The sequence below is a fragment of the Tursiops truncatus genome, chromosome 4 (genome assembly GCF_011762595.2).
Source record: "Tursiops truncatus isolate mTurTru1 chromosome 4, mTurTru1.mat.Y, whole genome shotgun sequence".
Taxonomy (NCBI): domain Eukaryota; kingdom Metazoa; phylum Chordata; class Mammalia; order Artiodactyla; family Delphinidae; genus Tursiops; species Tursiops truncatus.
The window spans coordinates 18,733,754-18,756,785 of NC_047037.1; the positions used below are offsets into that span (position 1 = coordinate 18,733,754).

At 42.7% G+C, this 23,032-nt stretch overlaps 1 protein-coding gene and 1 long non-coding RNA gene across 2 annotated transcripts; one reads left to right on the forward strand and one right to left on the reverse strand.

The window, feature by feature from the left end:
* Window positions 1–264: 264 nt before the first annotated feature.
* Window positions 265–20,518, reverse strand: TM4SF4 (transmembrane 4 L six family member 4). The gene is made up of 5 exons (XM_019934129.3): window positions 20,009–20,518; window positions 19,149–19,238; window positions 6,969–7,108; window positions 2,071–2,260; window positions 265–946 (listed from the first exon to the last, which is right to left on the reverse strand). Exons 1-5 carry the CDS (start codon window positions 20,180–20,182, stop codon window positions 929–931), a joined length of 612 nt encoding a protein of 203 aa, XP_019789688.1. The 5' UTR covers window positions 20,183–20,518; the 3' UTR covers window positions 265–928.
* LOC141278534 (uncharacterized) lies at window positions 14,911–19,876 on the forward strand. The gene is made up of 4 exons (XR_012331314.1): window positions 14,911–15,779; window positions 16,388–18,625; window positions 19,209–19,381; window positions 19,559–19,876. It is a non-coding gene; the product is annotated as an uncharacterized lncRNA (long non-coding RNA).
* Window positions 20,519–23,032: the final 2,514 nt, after the last annotated feature.

Sequence of the window (23,032 nt, forward strand, 5' to 3'; positions counted from 1 at the left end):
ATGGGGAAACTGAGACTTAGAAAGCAACTTTCCCAGGATCCCCAAGCTGATATGTGGGTAGTTGGGGTTTGAGCTGAAATCATCAGAATGGATTTGACTCCATATTAGTGCCTGACTCATAAAACCAAAGCTAATGTCTTAACATAACACGTAGAACTGATAACACTTATTATCTTAATCCTGGGTCATACATAGGCTGACAAAATTATTACCCAAATCAGCTTTTTAAAAACATTGTTTTTTGTTTGAGCAAAGGAAGCATTTGTAGAAAAGATGAAAGGAGGGTGTTATTCATTCAATCTTTTGCCCCTACCTCCCCAAAAGCACACAATCTTTATTACCTCTGAATTCTGATTTCAATTTAATATACACAAGGAAACGCTTGCAAATGATGGCAGGCCCAGAAGATTAGTTACAAGTAATTCAAAGATGTTAGCACAAAAGAAAACAAATAAAAATTATTTATGATCCATCAGTCGTTCTTTTTTTCCCACAGATCTTAAAAATAAAAATTGGCCTTAGCTTCTCATTTTCAATGTGCTTTCTTCCTTTGACTCCTGTAAAACTTCCAACGATATTAACACCTCTATATACAAAGAAGCAGTGTGGCAGTACATGTGACCTTATACATTTTTCACTCAAAGAAAAAATTATGAAATATTTGCTTTGAACCTGCTCTTCGATTCTAAGAGGAAGCTAATTTGAAAGATTCATAAGTATTACTTAAGTGGCCAAACTATTTTTTATTTGAAACTAACATGAAACTCTAAGGTGAGCTGACCTGGTTGGAAAGGAGAAGGAATAACTCTGGCCTCCCTAAGTTTTGTCAGTTAGGAAGCAGATAGGAATTGGCAACCCCAAGAAGAGAAGAATAAGTTTAATGTATCTTCTCACACACCATTAAGTTAGGGCAGCTCATCATGGAGGTTTAGACTGGTCCATCTCCCTAGAAGGTAGAAAAGGTTAATTAATTACAACATCATTTTTTTTCTTTGCTTTCTCCTCCCGTCCCTTTCCCCTCCCCATCAGCCCTCTTATTCCTGATTACTCCTACCCCTTATTGGTTACCTACTGAATGTTTTCTGTACTTTTCTGACTTTGTTTCAGAGTTTTAATCTGTTACTTAACTTGTGCTTAGGCTATAGGTGTGGAAGCTTCATTTTATTATTAAAATAAATTTTGATATGGGGCTCAAGTGATGTATCTGAAGCCACAGTTAATAAGTAGAGGAGCCAGGACTTCATAAGTAGAGAACCTGGGGAGGTGAAACCCAGAGACTGTGTTCCTTTCCTTGAAGATATGCTGTCACATGGATTTCCATCCTCTTGAGGAAATAACAGTCAGTACAATGTACTGAGCCTTGTGTTATTAACATGGATTGGATGCTTTTTTTTTTTTTTTTTTTTTTGCTGTGCTGCTTGGCATGTGGGATCTTAGTTCCCTGGCCAGGGATCAAACCTGTGCCCCTTGCAGTGGAAGCACGGAGTCTTAACCACTGGACCAGCAGGTAAGTCCCCAACTCTCAAGTTCTATTTAATTTTTTTCCTCATACTTCGATCTGTGCTTTAAAATAACTTTATGTGTATGAATAATTGACTGATCTGGCTTGCTCAGTAGTTGAAGTAATCACCTTGTCCTACTGTCCATAGGTTTATTTTTATTTTTCATATTGTTGATCATTTACAGTCTTATTTGGAGAGTAAATCCCAAAATGATTTTGTTTTATTTTTTGCACTTAAGAATGAGTTTTCTCTTCTATATCTTTTCCAAGGGAAAGAAAATACCCTTCCATATATTACTTGACGACTTTAACCCACTTCTAGATCTATTTAGGAAATAAAACATTTGGGGACAGACCGTGATGCGTATTCCTGACAATATGTGCCTGTAACAGATGTCCACTTCCTGTGGGGCTCTTCATGTAAACATCATGATAAACTTCTACATGTATATGGAGTAGGGGTAAGACTGAAAACTTTGGTCAGCTTCAGCCTGGGTACGTTAGCATCACCGAGAGCAGAACTTCCCTCAGCTGCGTGCCGAGAAGGAAAGACAAAGACCCCAACTCACCCGACAGCAGCCACAGCACTGATAGTCTCCACACAGGGTCCCCAGGAGGCCGTTGATCACCTGGATGGCACAGATAAGTATCTGAACCGCCCCTATGATCAGCAGGATGGAGAAGAGGGTCAGATGCCAGGGAATCACGTTGTCAGGCTTTTCGCACTGGCTCCATAAGTCCCTGTCCCTGAGGTAATCTCTGTCGGGAACATGAGGAAAAAAGGAGATGTTGGTAAAAAGTGCGCAATACCCTAGGCTAGAAAGTCACCATAACGATTTTTCTTCTGCAATACTATCTATCCAAGATATAAGCTCCATGAGAAAAAAAAAATCCCATAATAACAACACTTTTAAAAACAATACCTAACAATTTTATTGAGTATAGACTAAGGTGCCAGACCCCGTTCTGAACATCTAACACGTATTCACTCCTTTATTTCTCATAGAAACTTTATGGTTCTTTTCTTCCATTTCACAAATGAGAACATTGAGGCACAGAGTGGTTAAGTGACTTACCCCAGCTCACACAGCTACTGAGTGACAGAGTGATTTTTGTGAGCTGACCAGGAGGATGGGTAAGTTTAATATCTATTAAGGGGCAATGAAAATGAAGACACTGCAGGAGCAGAATCTCACAAATGTTCACGGCCTTTATCCTACTATTGTCCTTAGGGACCTTTTGGACTTCTGATAAGTTATCTGTCACGTCTAGTGGCCGTGTGAAGCCATGTAAAGTACAGTTGTGTCGTATAGTTAAAGGGAAGAGCTCGATTCTTTTAAGGCCTACTTCTAGCCAAATTGTGAACTGACTCAGCTATATTTTTGTGAAGAGGTAGGGATTCCACCTGCAAAAAGAGTTAATTAACTAAAAGAAAGAAATAATCTGCTGCCTTAATACACATTTTATGAAAACTTTGAAATAGGAGAAACTGCAATATATTTATACAATGTATACATTAGGAGTCCACTGCAATATCAAGGGCATCGTGCCTTGAAGGAGAAATGTGAAGTGTGGTATCTTTAAGACAACAATGAGGGTAGAGCGGGTAAAATCCCTGCATCTTTATATTCCTTCTCACGTTCTTAAAGCCACAAATTGGTCTCTCCCTCTTCCTTTACGCGTCCTCTCTCCTTTCAAGGCCTCAAGAGGAAACTCTCCGTCTGACTACTAAAGTCATCTCCACCTCATTGTTTTTAGATCATTTTGACCATCCGTCTCTGATGATTTCTCCAATGCATCAGCACACATTTATTTGAGATACATTCTGTATTAAGATTTTGAAAAATCTTTGAAATGATGGAAGATGCCCTAGAGTTTAGTCGAGCAGAAGGGATAAAGGAAAGAATGAGACTTTCGCTCTTGATTGAAAAATAAAACACTGTTTATCACATTCATTCACCTTCCCATGAGAATACAGGTTCTAGCAGCTCACTGGCTGTGTGACTTGTGTATCTCTCTGTAAGATGGGAATGACGATATCAAATCATAGGGTTAAATAAGGATTGAATGAGTTAACGCTAGTAAAGCACTTAGAACAGTGCCTAGCATATCGTAAGTTTTCCATAAACCTGATATTGTTATTATTTTACTTAAGCTGAGCAGTCTGGTCTAAAAGAAAAAGGCTGGTATTTTGGATTCAGATGGACCTGGGTTTGAATCCAAGCATTCCTCTCACTGGCTGTGTATTCCTCATACAAGTCACCTACCACCCCCCATCCCCTGGCCTTCACATCATTTTCTTCATCTATAAAATGGGCTGAGAACAACCTCACAATTGTGAAATTTCACTGAGATAATATACCTATGTATGGCTGTATAAGACTTCTTTTCATTATGTTACTATTATTTTTAAAATTTATTTTTGTTTGCGTTGGGTCTTCGTTGCTGTGCGTGGGCTTTCTCTAGTTGCGGTGAGTGGGGGCTACTCTTCGTTGTGGTGCGCGGGCTTCTCACTGTAGTGGCTTCTCTTGTGGAGCACGGGCTGTAGGCGCGTGGGCTTCAGTAGTTGTGGCACGTGGGCTCAGTAGTTGTGGTGCACGGGCTTAGTTGCTCTGCGGCATGTGGGATCTTCCCGGACCAGGACTCCAACCCGTGTCCAGGAAGATTGGCAGGTGGATTCTTAACCACTGCACCACCAGGGAAGCCCCCATTATGTTATTTTTAAAACACTCATTTTTCCATTCTGTTTTTTTCCATGTAGTCCTTCCTATCTTTACAATTTTTCAACTTGATGATTATAAGAGGTTACAAGAAGACAATATTTTCCAGGCACATTTTATAAAGAAAAGATCCTAAGGTGAAGTAATTGGCAGTCCCCAGTTTGGACCCTCGGCTGAAGAGTTTGTCCAGCGGTGGGACGACACCACCCCCTGGTGGTGATATTGTTGAACCACTCACGGGGGAATTTGGAAGCAAGGATTGAGTTTGGGTGGAGAAATCCTCTCAGTTTCACTCCAGCTGCTGCCTCACCCCTTACAAACCCTCACGGATAGCTGTTCCACAGGCCCTTCTTCTTTCCCCCCAAACTCTCAGGTTCTGAGAGTCTCAGATCTCGGGAAATGATTGCTGCGTCCAACCCTCCAACCCCAGGTGAGAGGGCCCTAATTTTTCATGGATCTGGAGGCTAAACTATGCTTCCACATTCTGTGACATGAGGAGTTTAAACCCACTGAATCTCATCATCGTGAAGGGCGGTCCCACCTGAGATGCAGTAATTCCATCAGCCTCAGAGTAGAACACCATGGATTTCATACAACTCACTTCTTGCCAGCAGCAAAGGTAGCTGAAGGAAGGAGCAGGGGAGCCCGAGGGCTTTGCCTGGGGAATTCGGGCGCCACCTCCTCTGAGACAGACCCCTTGATGTTCCTGCCCTCAGCTGGCTGTGGTACCCCTTCTGTGCTTCCCAGCCCTCTGGTTCCTTCTGGTACACAGTGCCCAGGACCCTGAGCTGTCCGCATCTGTCCATTTGTCTGTCTTCTCTTTGTGGCTATACATCCACAAGGGTGGAGACCATGTCCCCATCTCTGTCCCCAGTTCCAGCACAGGGAGTGTTCAGTAAATGAGCAGCTTTCATGTACGGGGTCCTGCCCGTGTTCTGGGCGCTGGGCAAGCTGCGTTCCATCATCCCTCCCAATCCTACGAGGAGGTGCTAGTTTTCTTGAACAATGCCCCAGGAAATATTCACTGAATGAATGAACATATACACAGATTAAGAAGATGAGGGGGGATGGGCAACATGGGGGAGGGGATTAAGAGGTACAAACAATTAGGTATAAAATAAGCTACAGGATATATTGGACAACACGGGGAATACAGCCAATATTTTATAATAATTATAAATGGAGTTTAACTGTTAAAAATTGTGAATCACTACATTGTACACCTGTAACTTATGTAATATTGTACACCAACTATACTTCAATTACAAGAAATGTACTGCTTAAAAAAAGACATTATTTAGAAAGTGTAAAAAAAAAAAAAAGCTGAGGGGCTTACCTGGTGGCGCAGTGGTTGAGAGTCCGCCTGCCGATGCAGGGGACACGGGTTCTTGCCCCGGTCCGGGAGGATCCCACATGCCGTGGAGCGGCTGGGCCCGTGAGCCATGGCCCATGTGCTCCGCAACGGGAGAGGACACAACAGTGAGAGGCCCGCGTACCGCACACACACACACACAAATATATATATATATATATAGTCCCTAATAGCCGTGTGCAGCTACTGAGTGCTTGGAATATGGCTAGTGTGATTGAGGAATTTTAAACTTTATTTCATTTACATGAATTTAAGTTTAAGTAGACACGTATGGCAACTGTCTACTGCCTTGAGCAGTGCGGTCTAGGGGCAGAGGGATGTGTAATATAAAAAGACTAATAATACTCGAAGTTAGAAGACGAGAGTTTGCTCCCTGTCTCTGCTGCCCACTAATTGTGAGACTTGGAGCACATCACACTTATTCAGTCTGCCTCAGTGGGGAGTTACTACCTCTTGACGTTGTTGTGGAGATTAAATTATAAATTTATTTTTAAAAAAGTTCTTTCTAAACTACAAAGTACCGTGAAAATATTGTTACTTTAATGAGTTCTATTAACAATAACTCTCATGAAGAACCTACAGTGCTTTCAAGGTCGTTTTCCATAAATCTGCACCTTAAGAGATTGTTTAGTTATCCATCATTTGGGGTATTAGTGGAAGCCTTTGAGCTTAATGAGCAGTCATTCTCGTTTTCTATTATAAGATTTTCAATGGAAGGCACTGCTCCCTGTTTATTAATATTATTAGTTGCCTCATGTTGATGCTAATAAATGTTTTGTTTTTTTTTAAAGAAGATGTTGGGGGTAGGAGTTTATTAATTAATTAATTAATTTTTGCTGTGTGGGGTCTTCGTTTCTGTGTGAGGGCTTTCTCTAGTTGTGGCAAGCGGGGGCCACTCTTCGTCGCGGTACGCGGGCCTCTCACTATCATGGCCTCTCTTGTTGCGGAACACAGGCTCCAGACGCGCAGACTCAGTAGTTGTGGCTCACGGGCCTAGTTGCTCTGCGGCATGTGGGATCTTCCCGGACCGGGGCACGAACCCGTGTCCCCTGCATTGGCAGGCAGATTCTCAACCACTGCGCCACCAGGGAAGCCCGCTAATAAATGTCTGAATGCAAGAGGTGACACCACCAACCTCCTTCCCTCAGGCCAACTGACGTGCCCTCTTCCATTATTTCTCCTGGTGTCTGTCAAAAGAGCACCTAGAGGTGAGATCTTGTGTAACTTCACCCCACAACTCCAGCTCTGCCTCAAAGGAGCAGCATGCCTGAGACTTGTAAACTGAAGATGGCGGACCTTGAACAGTGTCCCCCGTGGGCCTTTACCTGCTGGTGCCCCAGATGGTGACATGTGAGCATTGAAGGGTGTACCTTACCCGTCCAGGAAGGGGTAGCCCCACGTGCTGTTATTGACCATGAGGCATTTTGGACCCTTGTTGATTGAGACAGCTGAGATGATAAATGAGTATCCGGCACCCAAGACTCCAACCACAGCAAATATTGTGGAGGTGAACATCTGAAAGAGAAGGAGAGAGACCGCCAGGTTCTTAAGGTGTCCAGAGATTACACACAGCACACCTAACTGGTCTGTTATTGAGCATGGTGAATATGGGGAAGTTACGGGGTATGCAGCCAGTTTTTACTGGAAATGGGGCCTGTGGAGTCTCCTAGAATGAATTTTGGTGTCTCATGTCCCTTTCTCCAACCCCATCCCCATCTTTTTCACCTATTCATTGATGACCCAAGTGCTAGTTATGGTTTGATACCTTTGAACCAGGATTTTTAACCTTGCTAAGAACAAATTGTCCTTCACAGGCCTAATGTGGAAGACCAGTCTATTACAGAATCAAAGAATCTTAGAATGGGAAGTGATCTTCAGTTCTGTGGTCCAATCATCTCACTGAGGCTAGGTCACAGTGGGACCTCATGTGGCAGGAAGGTTCTGCTTATGAGAAAGGGTAGAAGTCTAGAATTTCTCCTCATCCGTCCTAGTTACATTCCTTGAGTTCAAAAAGATTAAGTCCAACCTCTCTTCCATGTGGTAGCAACATTTAAAATATCTGAAGATATTTTATATCTTACACAAAAATATTTTCTATATGACATCTCTCCACCCCTTCCACCCTCTGTTAGTTTTCTCTTCTTTGGGTTACACAAGTCCAACGATTCCAGTTCTTTTAAATATTTTTATATGACAGATTAGTTAGTGAAAAACAGATTGTACTACATCTTTGTTTTAAATTATAAAATCAAGATAGAATATAGAATATAAAAGGCAGAAACAATCCTGGAGCCTATCCAGGCTAACTCCCTCTTAGAGATGAGAAAAAAAAAAAGGGGGCCTAGAGAGGCAATGTCCATTCTAAACAGTAATTAGACAGTAATGTGGAAACGTTAATAATTCTGTAAATAGAGGTGGAAAATGATCACCTCTATTGCTTTGGGACATGAAGGTGTAGTGCAAAGTACAAGAGTTTAAAAGTCAGCAGAACCCAGTCTCAAATCTCAGTTTTGCTACTTTTCTCTGTGTGATGACTGGCTTTCAGTTTCTCATCTATAAAATGGACATGATAAAGCCTACCTAAGTTAGATGTGATAACCCAAGTTAAATGTCAGATACTTCCTCTTTCCCCTTCCCTGTATTACTATCAATCTTTTTACAGTATATATTTGAGGGTTTGAGGGTGGGGTTAGAGTGTAGAGAGGATCTAACTGTGCCTGGGCAACTGGAATCTGTGTAATCTATTTAGCTGGGGTTCATATTCATATCATATGTCATATCATATACAAATGTATTTTTTTTTGAAAATTTATTTATTTATCTATTTATTTTGGGCTACGTTGGGTCCTCGTTGCTGTGTGTGCGCTTTCTCTCTAGTTGCAGCCAGCAGGGGCTACTCTTCGTTGAGGTGCACGGGCTTCTCATTGTGGTGGCTTCTCTTTGTTGTCGAGCACGGGCTCTAGGCACATGGACTTCAGTAGTTGTGGCACGCAGGCTCAGTAGTTGTGGCTCATGGGCTTAGTTGCTCCGTGGCATGTGGGATCTTCCCGGACCAGGGCTCGAACCCGTGTCCCCTGCATTGGCAGGCAGATTCTTAACCACTGCGCCACCAGGGAAGTCCCTATAAATGTATTTTTGATGCAACTTTCCAAGACTGAGCTCTGGCTCCATGCACCGTGTCTGACTTCCCAAGTAGGACTGACTATTCCCTTCTTCATATTGAAAGAGAACAAGACCCTGTGGAGTTCCTGGGCATGGAAGCCTTTCCATGTCCCTGTTTCTTGTTTGTAGGGAACAGACTCTAGCCTCCATGACCTTCCCAGAATCCCAAAGAGCAGATTTGAACAGTTGCTAATCAGGGAATGGAGAGGATGCAGAGACAAGGGAGGAATAGCCAAGAAACAGTAATTCAGCCTTGGGGCAGGTCCTGGTTCCAACTCAAGGGATACACATAATAACATCTTTGAGCTCTTTATAGAACTAAAACCCTCAACAAATGGAAGATGTTAGCTTTCTTCATTCCAGAGAATGTCACAGTTTGATAACCTTGAGAAGCTCATCAGGATACCACTTGAGATCAGATTAAAGAAGTTCAGGCCCTGCATACACCCTGATCCTTATCAGCAAAGCTGCCCTTGAACCATTGCTATAAAACTCCTCACCAAATCCTCCTGGGTTGGGACACAGTTTTTCAGGGCATGAACCTGCTGTGTTCTCCTTTGCCAGGCAAAGCAATAAAGCTATTCTTTTCTACTTCACGCAAAACTCTGTCTCAGAGATTCAATTTGGCACTGGTGAACAGCGGCCAAGTTTTCAGCATCCATATCTCCCACCTCCAGGGCTCTAGATTGTATCAGCTCCCATCATAGCACAGTATATATAACACATCACTGCATAGCTGTTTATGTCTGTCTTCCCCAGCCAGAGGACAAACTCCTTGAAGCCATGGACAGTGGGTTATTTGAAGATAGTTAGGACATTGCTCCAGCCCTACCACCAACAGTTTGTTTGTTTTTTTTTTTCCCTCCCCAGCTTATCAAAGGCACTGGATAACTACTTATTGGATATTTTCAATGACTAAAGTTCATATACTCAGTATTTAGATTCTTCCTCTTAATTTTTATGCCTAGGGTATCCTAAACCCATTCCCACCATCAAGAACATTGTGAATATAATCTAGGTCAGAAGTAAATTAAAATTTGGGTCATTTTATCGTGTTAGAACAGGCAATCTCTTTTCCAAAGGATGTCTTGTTGAATAATTTTGGAAATTGTTGAATTGTATAAAGTTAAATAGGTTTCATTCCTGTTGTACTTCTAAGAATCTTTGTGATATGCTAATATGTATGGAGCTCCAAGGAGGGGATATACTATGTATACTGGAAGGTAAGGAAAATTATTAGCTCTCAAATTATCCCTCAGAAGTGAGGGACTTGCTTTAGAGCTGTGCCCTTATTTCATCCGTCAGGTAATAGGACATTTCCTCAAATTTGAACAAACAAGTATTGTGTGGGAAAGACATTAGTCAGAAACAACCCAATTACTGTTGGATGACAGAATTATTTAAACATTTCCTTCTTAACACAGATTTGCTAATTGTTCTAGGAAAGTTGACCTCACAATTCCTAGTTCCAGATATTATAGTTAACAAGCCTTTTAAAGGGCATTCTAACATAAGTATGTTTAGTGTTTACAATTGTGGGGATCATTAATATACACTTGCAAGAGGGATGTCTGAATACTCTCTTCGTCTTATCTGAATTGATACTTATGACTGAGTGACATTTCCGCTGACAGCATCATACACGGATACAAAAATGTCATTAAATGGAAAAAAAAGATGTGCTGTGGGAAACTTTTGCTGGCTCCAGTGGTGTCTTTAGTGGGAGCAAAGACATTAAGGTCAAAAAACATGAAAACATTTTAAAATAAATGAGAGGAAAGAAGTAATATTTCAAAATCAATATATTAAAATTATTTTATATTTTATACATGTACTTTAAAATATGCATATATCACAGAACGCTTATGCGTATATTCACGTTAGTCAAATAACTTTTTTTGAAACTGCTTTCTGGGAAAATAAGAGGTGGTTTTATACAAAGTTTCACCTTATATTTGGGTGTATATTGTAATTTGCAGAGTTTTCTGATCTCATAGGAGCCTATAACTTCTTCCCTTGAGCCCTTGCAACGACACACTTTGGGAGATGCTGCTCCAATTTAACGAGAGCTTATCTAGCTACTTCTCTGTCTCTGAGCAACCTCCATGCTCCAATCAACTTGCTGTTTAGTTAGACACAGCTGGTGTTAATCTAGGAATGGCTAGAACGTTCCAGTAGAGCAATTGAAAGCTTATGCTCAGGTCAGTTTTTCCTAATGTTTTACCTCTTGTCCTTTCAGAGTGAGGCTCTGAGTGGTCTGGAAACATTTTTGACATGTGGTCCTTGGGATGGATTGGATTGTCTCAATGAAAAAAGAAGATTCTGTGAAGGAAGGGTCTCTCATCTTAAAATTGCTTAAAAGTGTTCAAAAGCCAGAATTTCCACTAAATAAATGGTTAAATATTCTTATAATTATGTTTTCACAAAAATGACGATCTCAAAAACCTTCTAGTGCAATCATCTCACTTTCTAGATAATGCAAAGAGCTTCATTCTGTGACGGCCTTAGACGTATTATCTCATTTAATCTTCTCAACAAACCTGTGAGGTGGGTGTGATTATCTACATTTTCCAGACAGGAAACTGAGACTACTAGAAATTAAGATAATTGCTCTAAGTCAAACAAAGAGTAAAGTGGTGGGAGTAGGATCAGTCCATGGCCACTTGTTTCCAAAACACACATCTAGAAGGTGGCTGAGCTAGATTAAGAACTGGGGTCTGGGCTTCCCCGGTGGCGCAGTGGTTGAGAGTCCGCTTGCCGATGCAGGGGACACGGGTTCGTGCCCCGGTCCGGGAGGATCCCACATGCTGCGGGGCGGCTGGGCCCGTGAGCCATGGCCGCTGAGCCTACGTGTCCAGAGCCTGTGCTCCGCAACGGGGTAGGCCACAATAGTGAGAGGCCCGTGTACCGTAAAAAAAAAAAAAAAAAAAAAGAACTGGGGTCTCAGGGGAAGGGGCAGCATAGGGTTGGAGGATAAGACATACAAACTATTAGGTATAAAACATGCTACAAGGATATATTGGACAACACGGAGAATATAGCCAAAATTTTATAGTAACTATAAATGGAGTATAACCTTTAAAAATTGTGAATCACTATATGGTACACCTGTAACATATAATATTGTACAGCAACTATACTTCAAAAAAACAAAAAACAAAAAAAAAGAACTGGGTCTCCCTCCCAGTCCAGTATCCTGTACCTACCACCTCTTCAAATACACACACACACAGAAAACACACTGCCACTAGCGCCAGATATTCTATTATTTGCAAATTTCTCTGTGAATGACATTGGGTCTCTCACAGAAATAAAACGACAGATAAGAAAAAAAATATCTTTTTGCTTATTTGACCTTCTGATCTTGAGTTCTAATTATTAGTCAGGAATCATGAAACTATTGATTATTAAGAATGGAAGAGTATCTAAAATTGCTGTGATAGAAAAGAAAGATCACTTTTCCAGGAAGGCAGTTTGGAAGTCTGCGGAAACCAGGGTTCCGGCCTCCTCAGTCACCCAGGCCCCCGCCTCCCTGGCCTCGGTTTCTGGTGGCAAACAGAAGAAAGGGGTGGGTGGTTCCAGATGGCCCCTTTGACTAAAGCAACTCCGGATTTCATCATCCACTGGCTGGTAATGAGAGGAGAAATCTGTCTTGTGCTATTCCTGCTGTGTGAGATGAGTGGAGGATTTTAGATATCATTCCTGGAACGTGTCGCAGGCAAATGTTTACAGACACAAAAAGTGAGTACAGAGGCAAACAGTCCTCATTTTAGGCAAGTCTGAGTAAATGAAAAACCACGTTAATATAAAATAGCAATGAGATAATTTTCCCCTTTATCGAAGAGTCCCCCTTGTAAGCACCTCTATCCCAACACTGTCCAACTGAAACATAATGCGAGCCACATACATAATTTAAAATTTTCTAGTGACACTTCTTAAAAGGTTTAAAAAATGAGATTAATTTTGATAATATATTTCCTTTAACTCAGCATATCCAACATATTATCATTTCAACAGGTCATCAATATAAAAACTACTAATGAGATATTTTACATTCTTCTTTTTACCAGTTCTTTGAAATCTGGTATGTGTTTTATACTTATGGTACATCTCAATTTTTCTTTTTTTTTTTCTGTGGCCAAGACTCGCAGCATGCGGGATCTTAGTTCCCCCACCAGAGACTGAACCCACGCCCCCTGCAGTGGACGCGCAGAGTCTTAACCACTGGACCGCGAGGGAAGTCCCAGGTACATCTCAATTTTTTTAAAAAAAATTTATTTATATTTATTTATTTATAACATCTTTATAGCAGTATAATTGCTTCACAATGGTGTGTTAGTTTCTGCTTTATAACAAAGTGAATCAGCTATACGTATACATATATCCCCATATCTCTTCCCTCTTGCGTCTCCCTCTCTCCCACCCTCCCTATCCCACCCCTCTAGGTGGTCACAAAGCACCGGGCTGATCTCCCTATGCTATGCGGCTGCTTCCCACTAGCTATCTACCTTACGTTTGGTAGTGTACGTATGTCCATGCCACTCTCTCACTTTGTCCCAGCTTACCCTTCCCCCTCCCCATATCCTCAAGTGCATTCTCTAGTAGGTCTGCACCTTTATTCCCGTCCTGCCTCTAGCTGCATGTAAAAGAACGAAATTAGTACATCTCAATTTTGATTGGCCACATTTCATACGCTCAATAGCCGCATGTGGATAGTGGCTCCTGTATTGGACAGTACAGTCTAGAACATGTGGAAGATTGATTTTTGGTAGTAAAAGTTAAAAAAAATGGATGGATATGGGCTGTACTGATTCCCTGATTACGGTTACTCGCAGGAGGGAGGGATGTATAACAGAGGAGGGCAAGACAGTGACCCTCAATTGAAGCAATAAGGTTTTATTTCTTTACAAAACTTTCTGAAGAAAATATGGCATCAGGTTACAATTTCATAAAGCTACAGGTAGTATGTTTTGTTTTTGTATTCACATTTGAAATATCTCAACTTGAAATAAAAAAAAATACTCTAAATAATTTTTCATAACTTTTCCAGAATGGATGACCTACATGAAGCAAGGTACACTATATGTCACTTTGTTTTAAGTCATTTCGTGTTCAGAAGTCTTTAAAAAATTGCTAAATTTACTACTCTGAGCTATTATCAATCTTAAAATGAGATGAAGTACATTCCATTTATCATGGGTTTCATGATACAAAACTTTTCATGTTAAAAGAGAAGTTATTGAAATCAAGTTGAATATGTCAGGGAGCAGATGCTTCAAGTTGGTGTTTTTTAAACTAAACAGGCAAAAGGCCTGGAATATTTCTGGAAGGAGACACAATAATTGGAAACACTGGTAACCTCTGGGGAAGGGCGTTGCCAGACTTTGAAGTCAGGAATGTGTGGCTTCCGTGGTAGTTTTTGTACTGTGGGCATGTTTTCCCTATTCTAAATGAATAAATAGTAAAGGGGGACACTACTGTGTAGTGTAGTGGTCAAGGACGTGGGATACAGGCAGACAGATCTGGGTTTGAGTCCTGGTTCCTCCCTCATGAATTTGGGAAGGTCATCTTTCTAAGATCTCCATTTCTTCTTCTGTAAAATAAGCCTCGATAATAACTACCCGTCTCCCAGAGATCATAATATGTAAGATAACTAATCAAAAATAGGAAATAGGGAATCAAATGTACACATTGTCTCGCAAATCAGATAACCCCCAGGTGGGGTAGGTAATGCCTGGTACTTCACTGTGGGGATACCCAGAAATCTCTTTCGCCTATTTCCAAGATTTGGATCATTTCCCATGACATTAACAAGCACTTGATAAGTGTCATTGCTATATTATAATGTTTTAATAATCATAGCCTCACATACTTTAACCTTCCAGAAATACAGAGAGTATAGCTCTGGGGAGAAAAATAAAAGTAGACAGGCTGACTGTCTTATGGTTGCTCAGCGCTCATGTTCAGTTTGTATTTCTAAAGAAATATGTGTTAATGTATATGCTGTAAATACTTCCGTTGAAACGGAAGAAAATGCTCCCGAATTCACCATGTGGCAGCTTTAAGGCCTCCCCCTCTACCGGGCTCTGGAGGCGGACCATGTGGGATGAGATCCCAGCTCTGCCCTGGTCCGTGGTGTGTACTGTGTCAGCTGAAGCAAATGGAGGAGGGGCGGGAGGCTGAGAAGGGGGGAAGGGTGGGTGGTTCGGAGACATGGTATTTTGAGGCTTGGGCAGTGGCAACATGTTGGGGGAACATCTCTGGTGGGCACGAAGGTTCCTCTCAGCAAGTTTTCTAAGAGGTACATAGATATTACTTGAAGTGTTTTCTCGCTTAAACGTGAATGTCCTCCTGTATTTTCTGCCTCAGCCTTGGAAAGCCCGGGAAGACAGACAGGGGCGTCGCGGGTGTGGTGGTCGGAAACTCAACTTGCAAGAGCTTCGGTTTCCTTATTTATAAAACGAGAAGTTTAATGCCTAACTCATTAGGGGCTGTTGTGAGAATTGAGCCTGGTCAAGTACGGAAATCACCTGAAATCCTCCCAGAACGTTCATTTACTTCATTCATCCAACAAGCATTTATTGAGGACCTATGATTCCTCAGTACCCCCAGGCACTTGGTACTACTCTCCCCTGCCCTGCACGCTAAGGCTTGCAACCTCTTCCCCCATTCTTGCAATGTCCTTACGAAAGGTAGCAACTGCCACGGTCCATTTTACAGCAGAGGATTTTGAAGCCAAGAAAACATTTACTGAAGAAATAGGGTTTCATATGTTATTTCTCCTTTTAAGATAATCGGTTATTTCAAAAGAAGTGTCTTCTTACATCCCCCTCCAACGGACTGTCCTTCCAAGGAATGCAGAGGCAGCTGTGCTCTTGGCCTCAGGAAGTACTGACGGCAGAAGTACTTACACAGGAGGCATCCCTAAGGGGCACTGGTGAGCCGAGCTGGTCATGGGGAGAAGTGCTGACTCTACAGTGAATAGACTGATTTATGAACTATCCAAGATCTTCCTTCAGAACAGGTCTGTCAATCATCTGACCCTGCCTATGGGTTGGGGGGTGGGGGGGGGGGCTTTATCGGCCTGATACACTTTCAGAATGCTGAAATGCCAGCCTACCCCTAAATATCTCCTTTATCAGGCCCATTATTAGAGACACTCTTCTGAGTCAAGGTCAAGGTCTTCTAAAGGCTCTTATTAAAGAATATACTTAACACAAAAGCATTGATAAAATTAATCAGCTGTCCCATTGGACCCTGAGATGTCAAATTTTTTTCTTTCTTTAAGGATTAGAGGGCAGGAGACCTTGACCAACCACAGATCAGCAGCTAGGGCACCTCCAGTTTTGGAGAACGAGATTGAGACCTAACTACAAACCCAGGCCAGGGGTTCCAAAGCCCACCTTGGAAGTCACCCTCCTCTCATAGCTTTTGCCCCAGGGCTCCCTTTTCTCAACTCTCATTTACCCTAATTTATTTAAAAGATTGCAGATCCCTGGGACTGGGTTTCAGTCTTGCTCTGCCTCAGAGGAGAGTTTGCCTCTATTTTTTAGTTTCACTATGAAACTACCAATTAGGTGACCTCAAGATTTTTTTTTTTTCCCAGCTCACTGTCTTGCTTTATCTCTACAGCCATCACATCCTGCTTCCACTATTGATTCATATGTCCTGGTTTTACTACCCAAGAGAAGGGAAGAGAATGATGCAGCTGACTTCTGGGGAATATTCCAGAAAGATGCAGCAAAGAAGAGAGGAGAGAGAGAGACCAGGAAACAAACGATGGAGAGCAAAGCTGTGAAGACAGCCGCAGGATTTAGCTCAGCAGCCCTTGGCCTAGTCTGTTCCTGCCTCACAGACCTTTCTGCCCAACAGGATTTCTTACACCACGTTCCTCAGAAGCCCAGTGTTCCTTAAACACTGGAGGGGAAGGCTGTGAGCCTTTGGAAAACTAATTCAAACCTTTAGCATTATAGTACCAATCAAATTATGCTGCATCTTTTTTTCTTTTTGTCTGACAAAATGTTTGTAAATACCTTTCTTTAGAAACTGATGATTGCTCCAGAACCTCAGAACCTTAAGGAAACTTGGCTCTAAAGCAGGGGCATGAACCCAGTGGCCCTTAGGGGTGGGTGAAGAGCTCAGTCACGCCCAGTGCAGGCTGTTTTTGTGTCAAAATGGAGGCCCAGGAGTAACAGGTTACTTTTTTGTTTTTCGAAAAAGAAGTAAGATATCTAGATATTTTTTGTGAGATCTCTCTACTTTTAAAAGTTGGCAGCTGACAAACAAATGAACCCCAAACAAGAAATCCTTCTGCTGGCCACCTAGAGTGCGGTGCGCCTGGTACAGGGCAGCCCTGGCTGTGTCTTTGTTTCCAGCTGGCAGAGCTGGTCCTTTGACGGGCACTACCCTTGTGGACAGTCAGCCAGTGGCCAGGAGGAGTCATCCTCAACCCACACCAAGGGCAGATGGCCCCCGTGGGGTGAGGAAACCCAATCAGACAACTAGAATCGGGCAGATTGTATTGACTCAACGGTGCTTGTAAAAATGTGACTTTTCTGCCTCTTCTTGGACTTCATATAAATCTAATTTAAAATCACTCTTTGCACAATACTTTGAATATTGTTCCGCACCTCACTTTGGTTATGTATAAACCTAAAAACGAAAGAAATAAACAAACAAAAACCCTGGCTTTATACTGGCTAATCTTCAGACTTCTACTCAGCATCAGGGAATGAGCTGTTAGATTTCTAACCAATTCATCTAACTTTCTTAATTGCTCATTTTTTTCAAATTCTTGTTTCCAATTTATTGCCCCCAAATCCACAAGGTATAGTGGGATTACATTTCAAAGAGAAAATGAGTTACATATTTATTCCTTTCCTTTGTAATTAAGTCTAGTAAAATATTATATATAGCACATGTTACATAATTGTAGCAAATGAATTGTGGTTGATTTTTACATCTCTTTGTAAATGATGATTTTAAATGTTGCTATAATAACCAATGCTTGATGGTGTTAAAAAGGTGAGAACATTCTCTTTGAATGATCCTCGATCTCACATGGAAAAGCATCATCGTATTTGCAGTGCACTAGACTCAGCCCTTCATATGTAGTCAATAGATATTTTTTAATTGACTGAACAAATAGTGATGAGAAGGAAATGTTAGAGATGATTCTGTTTCAGGACAAATTGCTACACCTTTCCCTTTAAGAGGTTACGGTAAGAGTGCGTAATTCATCATCGGGGTTCTCTTAGATGGACAATTGAATCTCAGGAAATTAGAGCAGGAGCTGGTCTTACTCATCATCCAGCCAGTAATTCCAGTTCATCCTTCTTCATTTTTGCCACATCAATGTACCTGAACTCAATATTTTTCTTTAAGTCAACTCTCTATTTTATTCATTTATATCACCTCTGTGAATGAAAAACTAGAATCATTAACTCACAAAAACAAAATATTATTGAATTTCTAGTTAACGTTTCTTGCATTCCTGGAGCTGGAGACTTGGTAGAGAGGGAGATTACAAAGGATTAGAAATAGTAAAGACATTTCCATCAACATTAGAGTTTTCTTGATAGAATTGAGAGGACTGAAGGAGAATCAAAATTAACTTTCTATGTTATTGAAAGAGCACATCTGTGTACTAGCAGAGCTTGTCTGTACTTGGGACATTCTGATCTAGTCCAACTTCCTCATCTTATAGATGAACAGAGGACGTCAGAGAGAATCCTAGTTGCGGAAATGGAACCCAACCCCACTCCCAGCCTTCTTCCCACTCCAGCTCGGAATGGTGAAGCCTAGTTTCTCTAGCTTGCCCACTGAAGATGGATGGCTGCAGGAAACGAGAAAGGAAACAGAAGGCCCGAGGTAAAATCCAGGTAGAGGTAGGGAATTGCTGAGCCTCTGAAGCAGTGAAGCTGGCAGTGGTGTGGATGGAGAGTTTAGGGGACTATCGGGGAGAGGATGTTACCAACTGTTATCCTGTCCCAGCTCCCCTCTACAGATGAGGCAATGCAGAGCCAGAGAAGGGAAATGACTTGCCCAAGGTCTCAGGGCTTCGAAGTGGCAGAGGGAGAGTCACAGCCCCCATCTCTGCCTTCCGAGCATGCATTCCTTACATGGCATCACTGCAATTTTCCAACTCTGATATCCCTGCCTGTTTGTAACATTTTAAATGGTACTCATACCCTATAAGTAGAAGGGTTTTACATTTTTATGATTATTGTTATTTTGCATCAGCAAGAATCCCACTTTCATCCCTGTACCAGCCGCCCCCAGAGTCCTGCCTGGGGCCGGTAACTCATCCCCACGCCCAGCCCAAGGAGGCAGTGCGCCCCGGAGCAGTTCTGGTGGCTGCGCCTCCCCCCTCCCCCCTCGCCCCCCAACTCACCGCAAAGCGTTTCCCACAGCTCTCGTTGCCACAGCACATGCAGCAGTCATTGTTCTCCAGGCCCAAGAACACCAGCGCAGGGAAGATCATCTACCAGCAAAAGAAGCACCTCAGAGTGGGTCTGGTCTGGCATGTGAAGGGGGGGCCCGAGCCTGCCTGCCTGTATGAGGAACCACATCCGCAACGTGGGACTCGGTGGCCAGAGGACGGCAAGAGCTAACGGAGCCTGGCTGGTGGGTAGACAAGTATTATGGAGTCTTTAGGTTCTATCTGGCCTAACTGCAGCTCCAAGGCAAGATGTCAAGATATGACACCCCGAGTTTCCATTTACATGGTGGGTTAGGATAGGGATAAGAAACTTGTCCTCAGTTGGCATGAAACATGAATCTCTCTCTCTCTCTCTAAACCAGCGGCCCCCAACTGCTATTGGAAACAAGGGGTAAAGAAATCATTAGCACAAGAGTGGAAGAGGAACCCACAGACACCTCCTTCTCTTGGTGGGTTTTAGTCAATCGATTAACTAGAAAATGCGTGCTCCTTCCCCAACCTCTTCAACCCGGCACCCACCGCAGCATTATCTTGTTAAAGATATTATGCGGCTCTCAGTTTGGTTCAGGGAAGTCAACTGACCCATGGGAGCTGCCCGCCTAAGCTTGGGGATTTCATGACTTAGTCAACTTAGTGCACATGCCTCTGGCAAGTCCCAACGGGGAAGGGAAAAGATTAAAGTGCTGACTTTTCATCGTGCGATGCTTGGGCTTTCGTTAGCAACTAAATCTCTTCCTGCTCAGTAAGTACCCAATTTTAAAAGGATGGAGCGAAAATCTCCTTTGGGGAGATTTTAAGGCTTCCTTACTCACCAAGACCCCGCTTCCTAATATTCCTCCAAAATACCAGACCTCGTCAGAAAGGTGGTCATTGTCGTCTATCACTTTTCCTCCAGGGAAAAACAGCAGGAGGTGAGCCAGGAAGCCAGACACAGCGAGGGGAATGAGGGTGCTGCCCAGGCACTTGGCACACCTCTCAGTGCACATGCCGGGGAGGTAGGATGCAGGTCTCGCTATGAGCCCCCTCGATGCCTCCTTTACAGGCTCTCTTCTGAGTTATCCGCCGCAGAGGCGTAATAATTGTCCCCAGATCAATCCAGACGTTGGAGCTGAGAAGCGAGATCGCCCTGTGAACGGTGTCCTTGGAGTCGCTGCAGCTTCTCAAATATAGCAGAACCTCGATGGCGATGGACATTTATACGTTCTCCCTGACCCGAAGTCTTTTTTTTTTTTCTGCACCCTCATAAATAAGATTACGTTCATTGCGATTTTGCCATGGAGACCAATAACCTCTGTTAATAATCCACCAGCACAGACAAGACACTCAACCTTGCTGCAATTGAACCTAGGGCTGGAACAAACAGCATCTGGGACGACTGCACCTTTCAACTGACAATGGCCTCCGCACAAATCAGGAACTATTTCCCCCAGGCTCTTTAGAAATCACTGTAAAATTGAGTTACATCCTAGCTGAAATCATGTCTCCTGAGGACTTAATGGTCTACAGTGCGTGTCTTTGTCCTTTCTGCTGAAAGCCTAGCGTGCAAAAGAGTTATTTGAAAGAGCTTCTGTTTTCCTCAATAGGAAAATAACAATGTGATGGCCTCGTTGGGTATTGCTGAGCTCAGGCCTACAGGAATTTTTTAAAGGACAAAATCAGAATAACTATTTATTTTATTGCCTGATTACTCTATTTCTATACTTGCTACTCCATTCAGTTCTATCTCTTTCCCAACCTGGCGTGATAGAAATAGCAAAAACTGTTTTCCCAATCACCTTGTTCACCTATAGCTTCCATGCAGGAATAAAAAGCTCCACCTTTACAAAGGATAAGGGGAAAGGGAGGTCGGCATTGGGTGGAGAAGAAAGATACTGACGAGTGGATTGGAGGCAGAGCAATCAGGCAGCGTAAGAGGAGGTAAGATGGGACCGCTACCGGAAATTTTGCCAACTGCCCGGGGCAGGATTCTGTTACTAATTTGCTTTGTGTCACTTTAGGAAAGTCTCTGCCATGCCTAGCCCAAGCCCTGCTTTACGCAATGACCCTGCTCAGTACTGGTGCTATGTAACAGCTGAAGGACTAGGGGGTGGAAACGGAGCCTGCTAGCTCTTTGTTGAGAGCCTAGAGGTTAGAATAAGACAGTAGGTAGAATTTCATAGTCAAACTGTAGCTAAATAAAAAGCAAGTCACATCATTATCATGGTGAGACCTGTCCTACAATGGAGTTGGCCACCTGTTTCCAGGGAAGCAGTGGGCAGTGTTCTGCCAGGGCTCAGGGACCCTTGACCAGGGAAGCTGTGGACAGGATTCCAGAGAAGTCAGGTGGGATGGACGCTGAGTTTCCTTCTGAAGATTCTGTGAAACGTGCATTGGTTGCTCCTTAAAGATACTTTCTGAGATCTCAGGGTTGGGGCGAGAAGAAAAACAGCAAATGTTTATTAAGCATGTATAATGTACTAAGCACAGACCACGAGGATGTCATGTCCCTTCTACAGGGGAAGGCACTAGGGCTCAGAGAGCTTAAATACATTTTGCTAGTTCATCCCAGCATAGTAAGGCGAGGAGTTAAGATTTTAAAACAAGACCCTTTGTCGCCAAAACCCAGGCTATTGTCTCCCTAATAGATTTTCTCTTTTAGAAATTAACAAAATATTATCTTTTCAATATAAACAATAGAATGACGCCATGTGTGAAGTATATGGGTACAGTGGGATATACTTCCTTCTGAACAACGACAAACAATTGTGATTTCTTTTCTTATTACAAAGTAATACGGGATTTTTTTTGTGGGGTGGGGGGTAGAAAAGTCACATAAGAGATAAGATAAGATAAGATAAGCAGAAGGAAGAAAAGGAAAACCAGCTGTACTCCTACCACCAGCAGGTAAGGACTGCTATCACTTTCCTTGCAGTTGTTTTCCAACACTCTGAGCACGTGCAACTGAGCTTTCGTTGTCACCCACCAGCTTTGACAGGGAGTTCTGAGAATAGTGCCAGGAGGAAGACAAGAGTTCTCAGGATGTAAGTGTTGAGTTCATCTTTGTAGATGTCACCTTGGAGCTAGGCAGCTCTCCTTTGGGGACTGGGCAGTTTTTTCTTTCTTCAGAGACTTTTGCCCCTAGAAGTTACCCAAGGCATTTGAATAACACTGGGCAACATAGCCCTGATGTCCTAGACTTTTCAGACTAGTAACTGGAGTTACCAATCACTAAGTGAACAGGTGAGAGTAAAAGATACTGTGGACCACAGTTCAGTTTTCTTCCACGAATCTTGAGAAGATGTGGTACATGAGTAACTATGAGGGAGAGGCCTGAGGTCATTTATTTCCTATGTGGAAAAAGGGAAACACTGACAGTCACCCTTCTGGAATGCCCTGACTTCAGATACTTGGAGGGTGATTAATTCATTTATTGTTCAGCTATTCATTGTGCCTTTAGACCTGCAAGCAGGAAGTGGAACACCTAATCTGGGGGAAGGGGATAGGGAGGGGAGGGAGGCTTGGTGAAATTCGCCCTCAGGAAGGGTGGGGTCATTGTTCTAGGCACTCAGGAGATTCAGGCAACTGATCTTGTGACACGCAGGCTTGATGTTTGCTGTTCACTCTGTTTAGCAGTGAAGCCCTTGAACCACAAGGGCTAGAGCCCTCCTTTTCAGAGACAGCAAGGAGGAGGTGGCTGAGACCGAACCCCACTTTGGATCCTGTCCTGCAGGAAGAAGACCTCAGAAGTGAGAGCAGATGGCAGCTCTGGAAGGGACAGAAAGTGATTCTTGCAGAAAGAAAAGGAGAAGAACATGAGCCTGGTGGCTCTCCTCCCGGACCACACCCTCTGGGAGTTT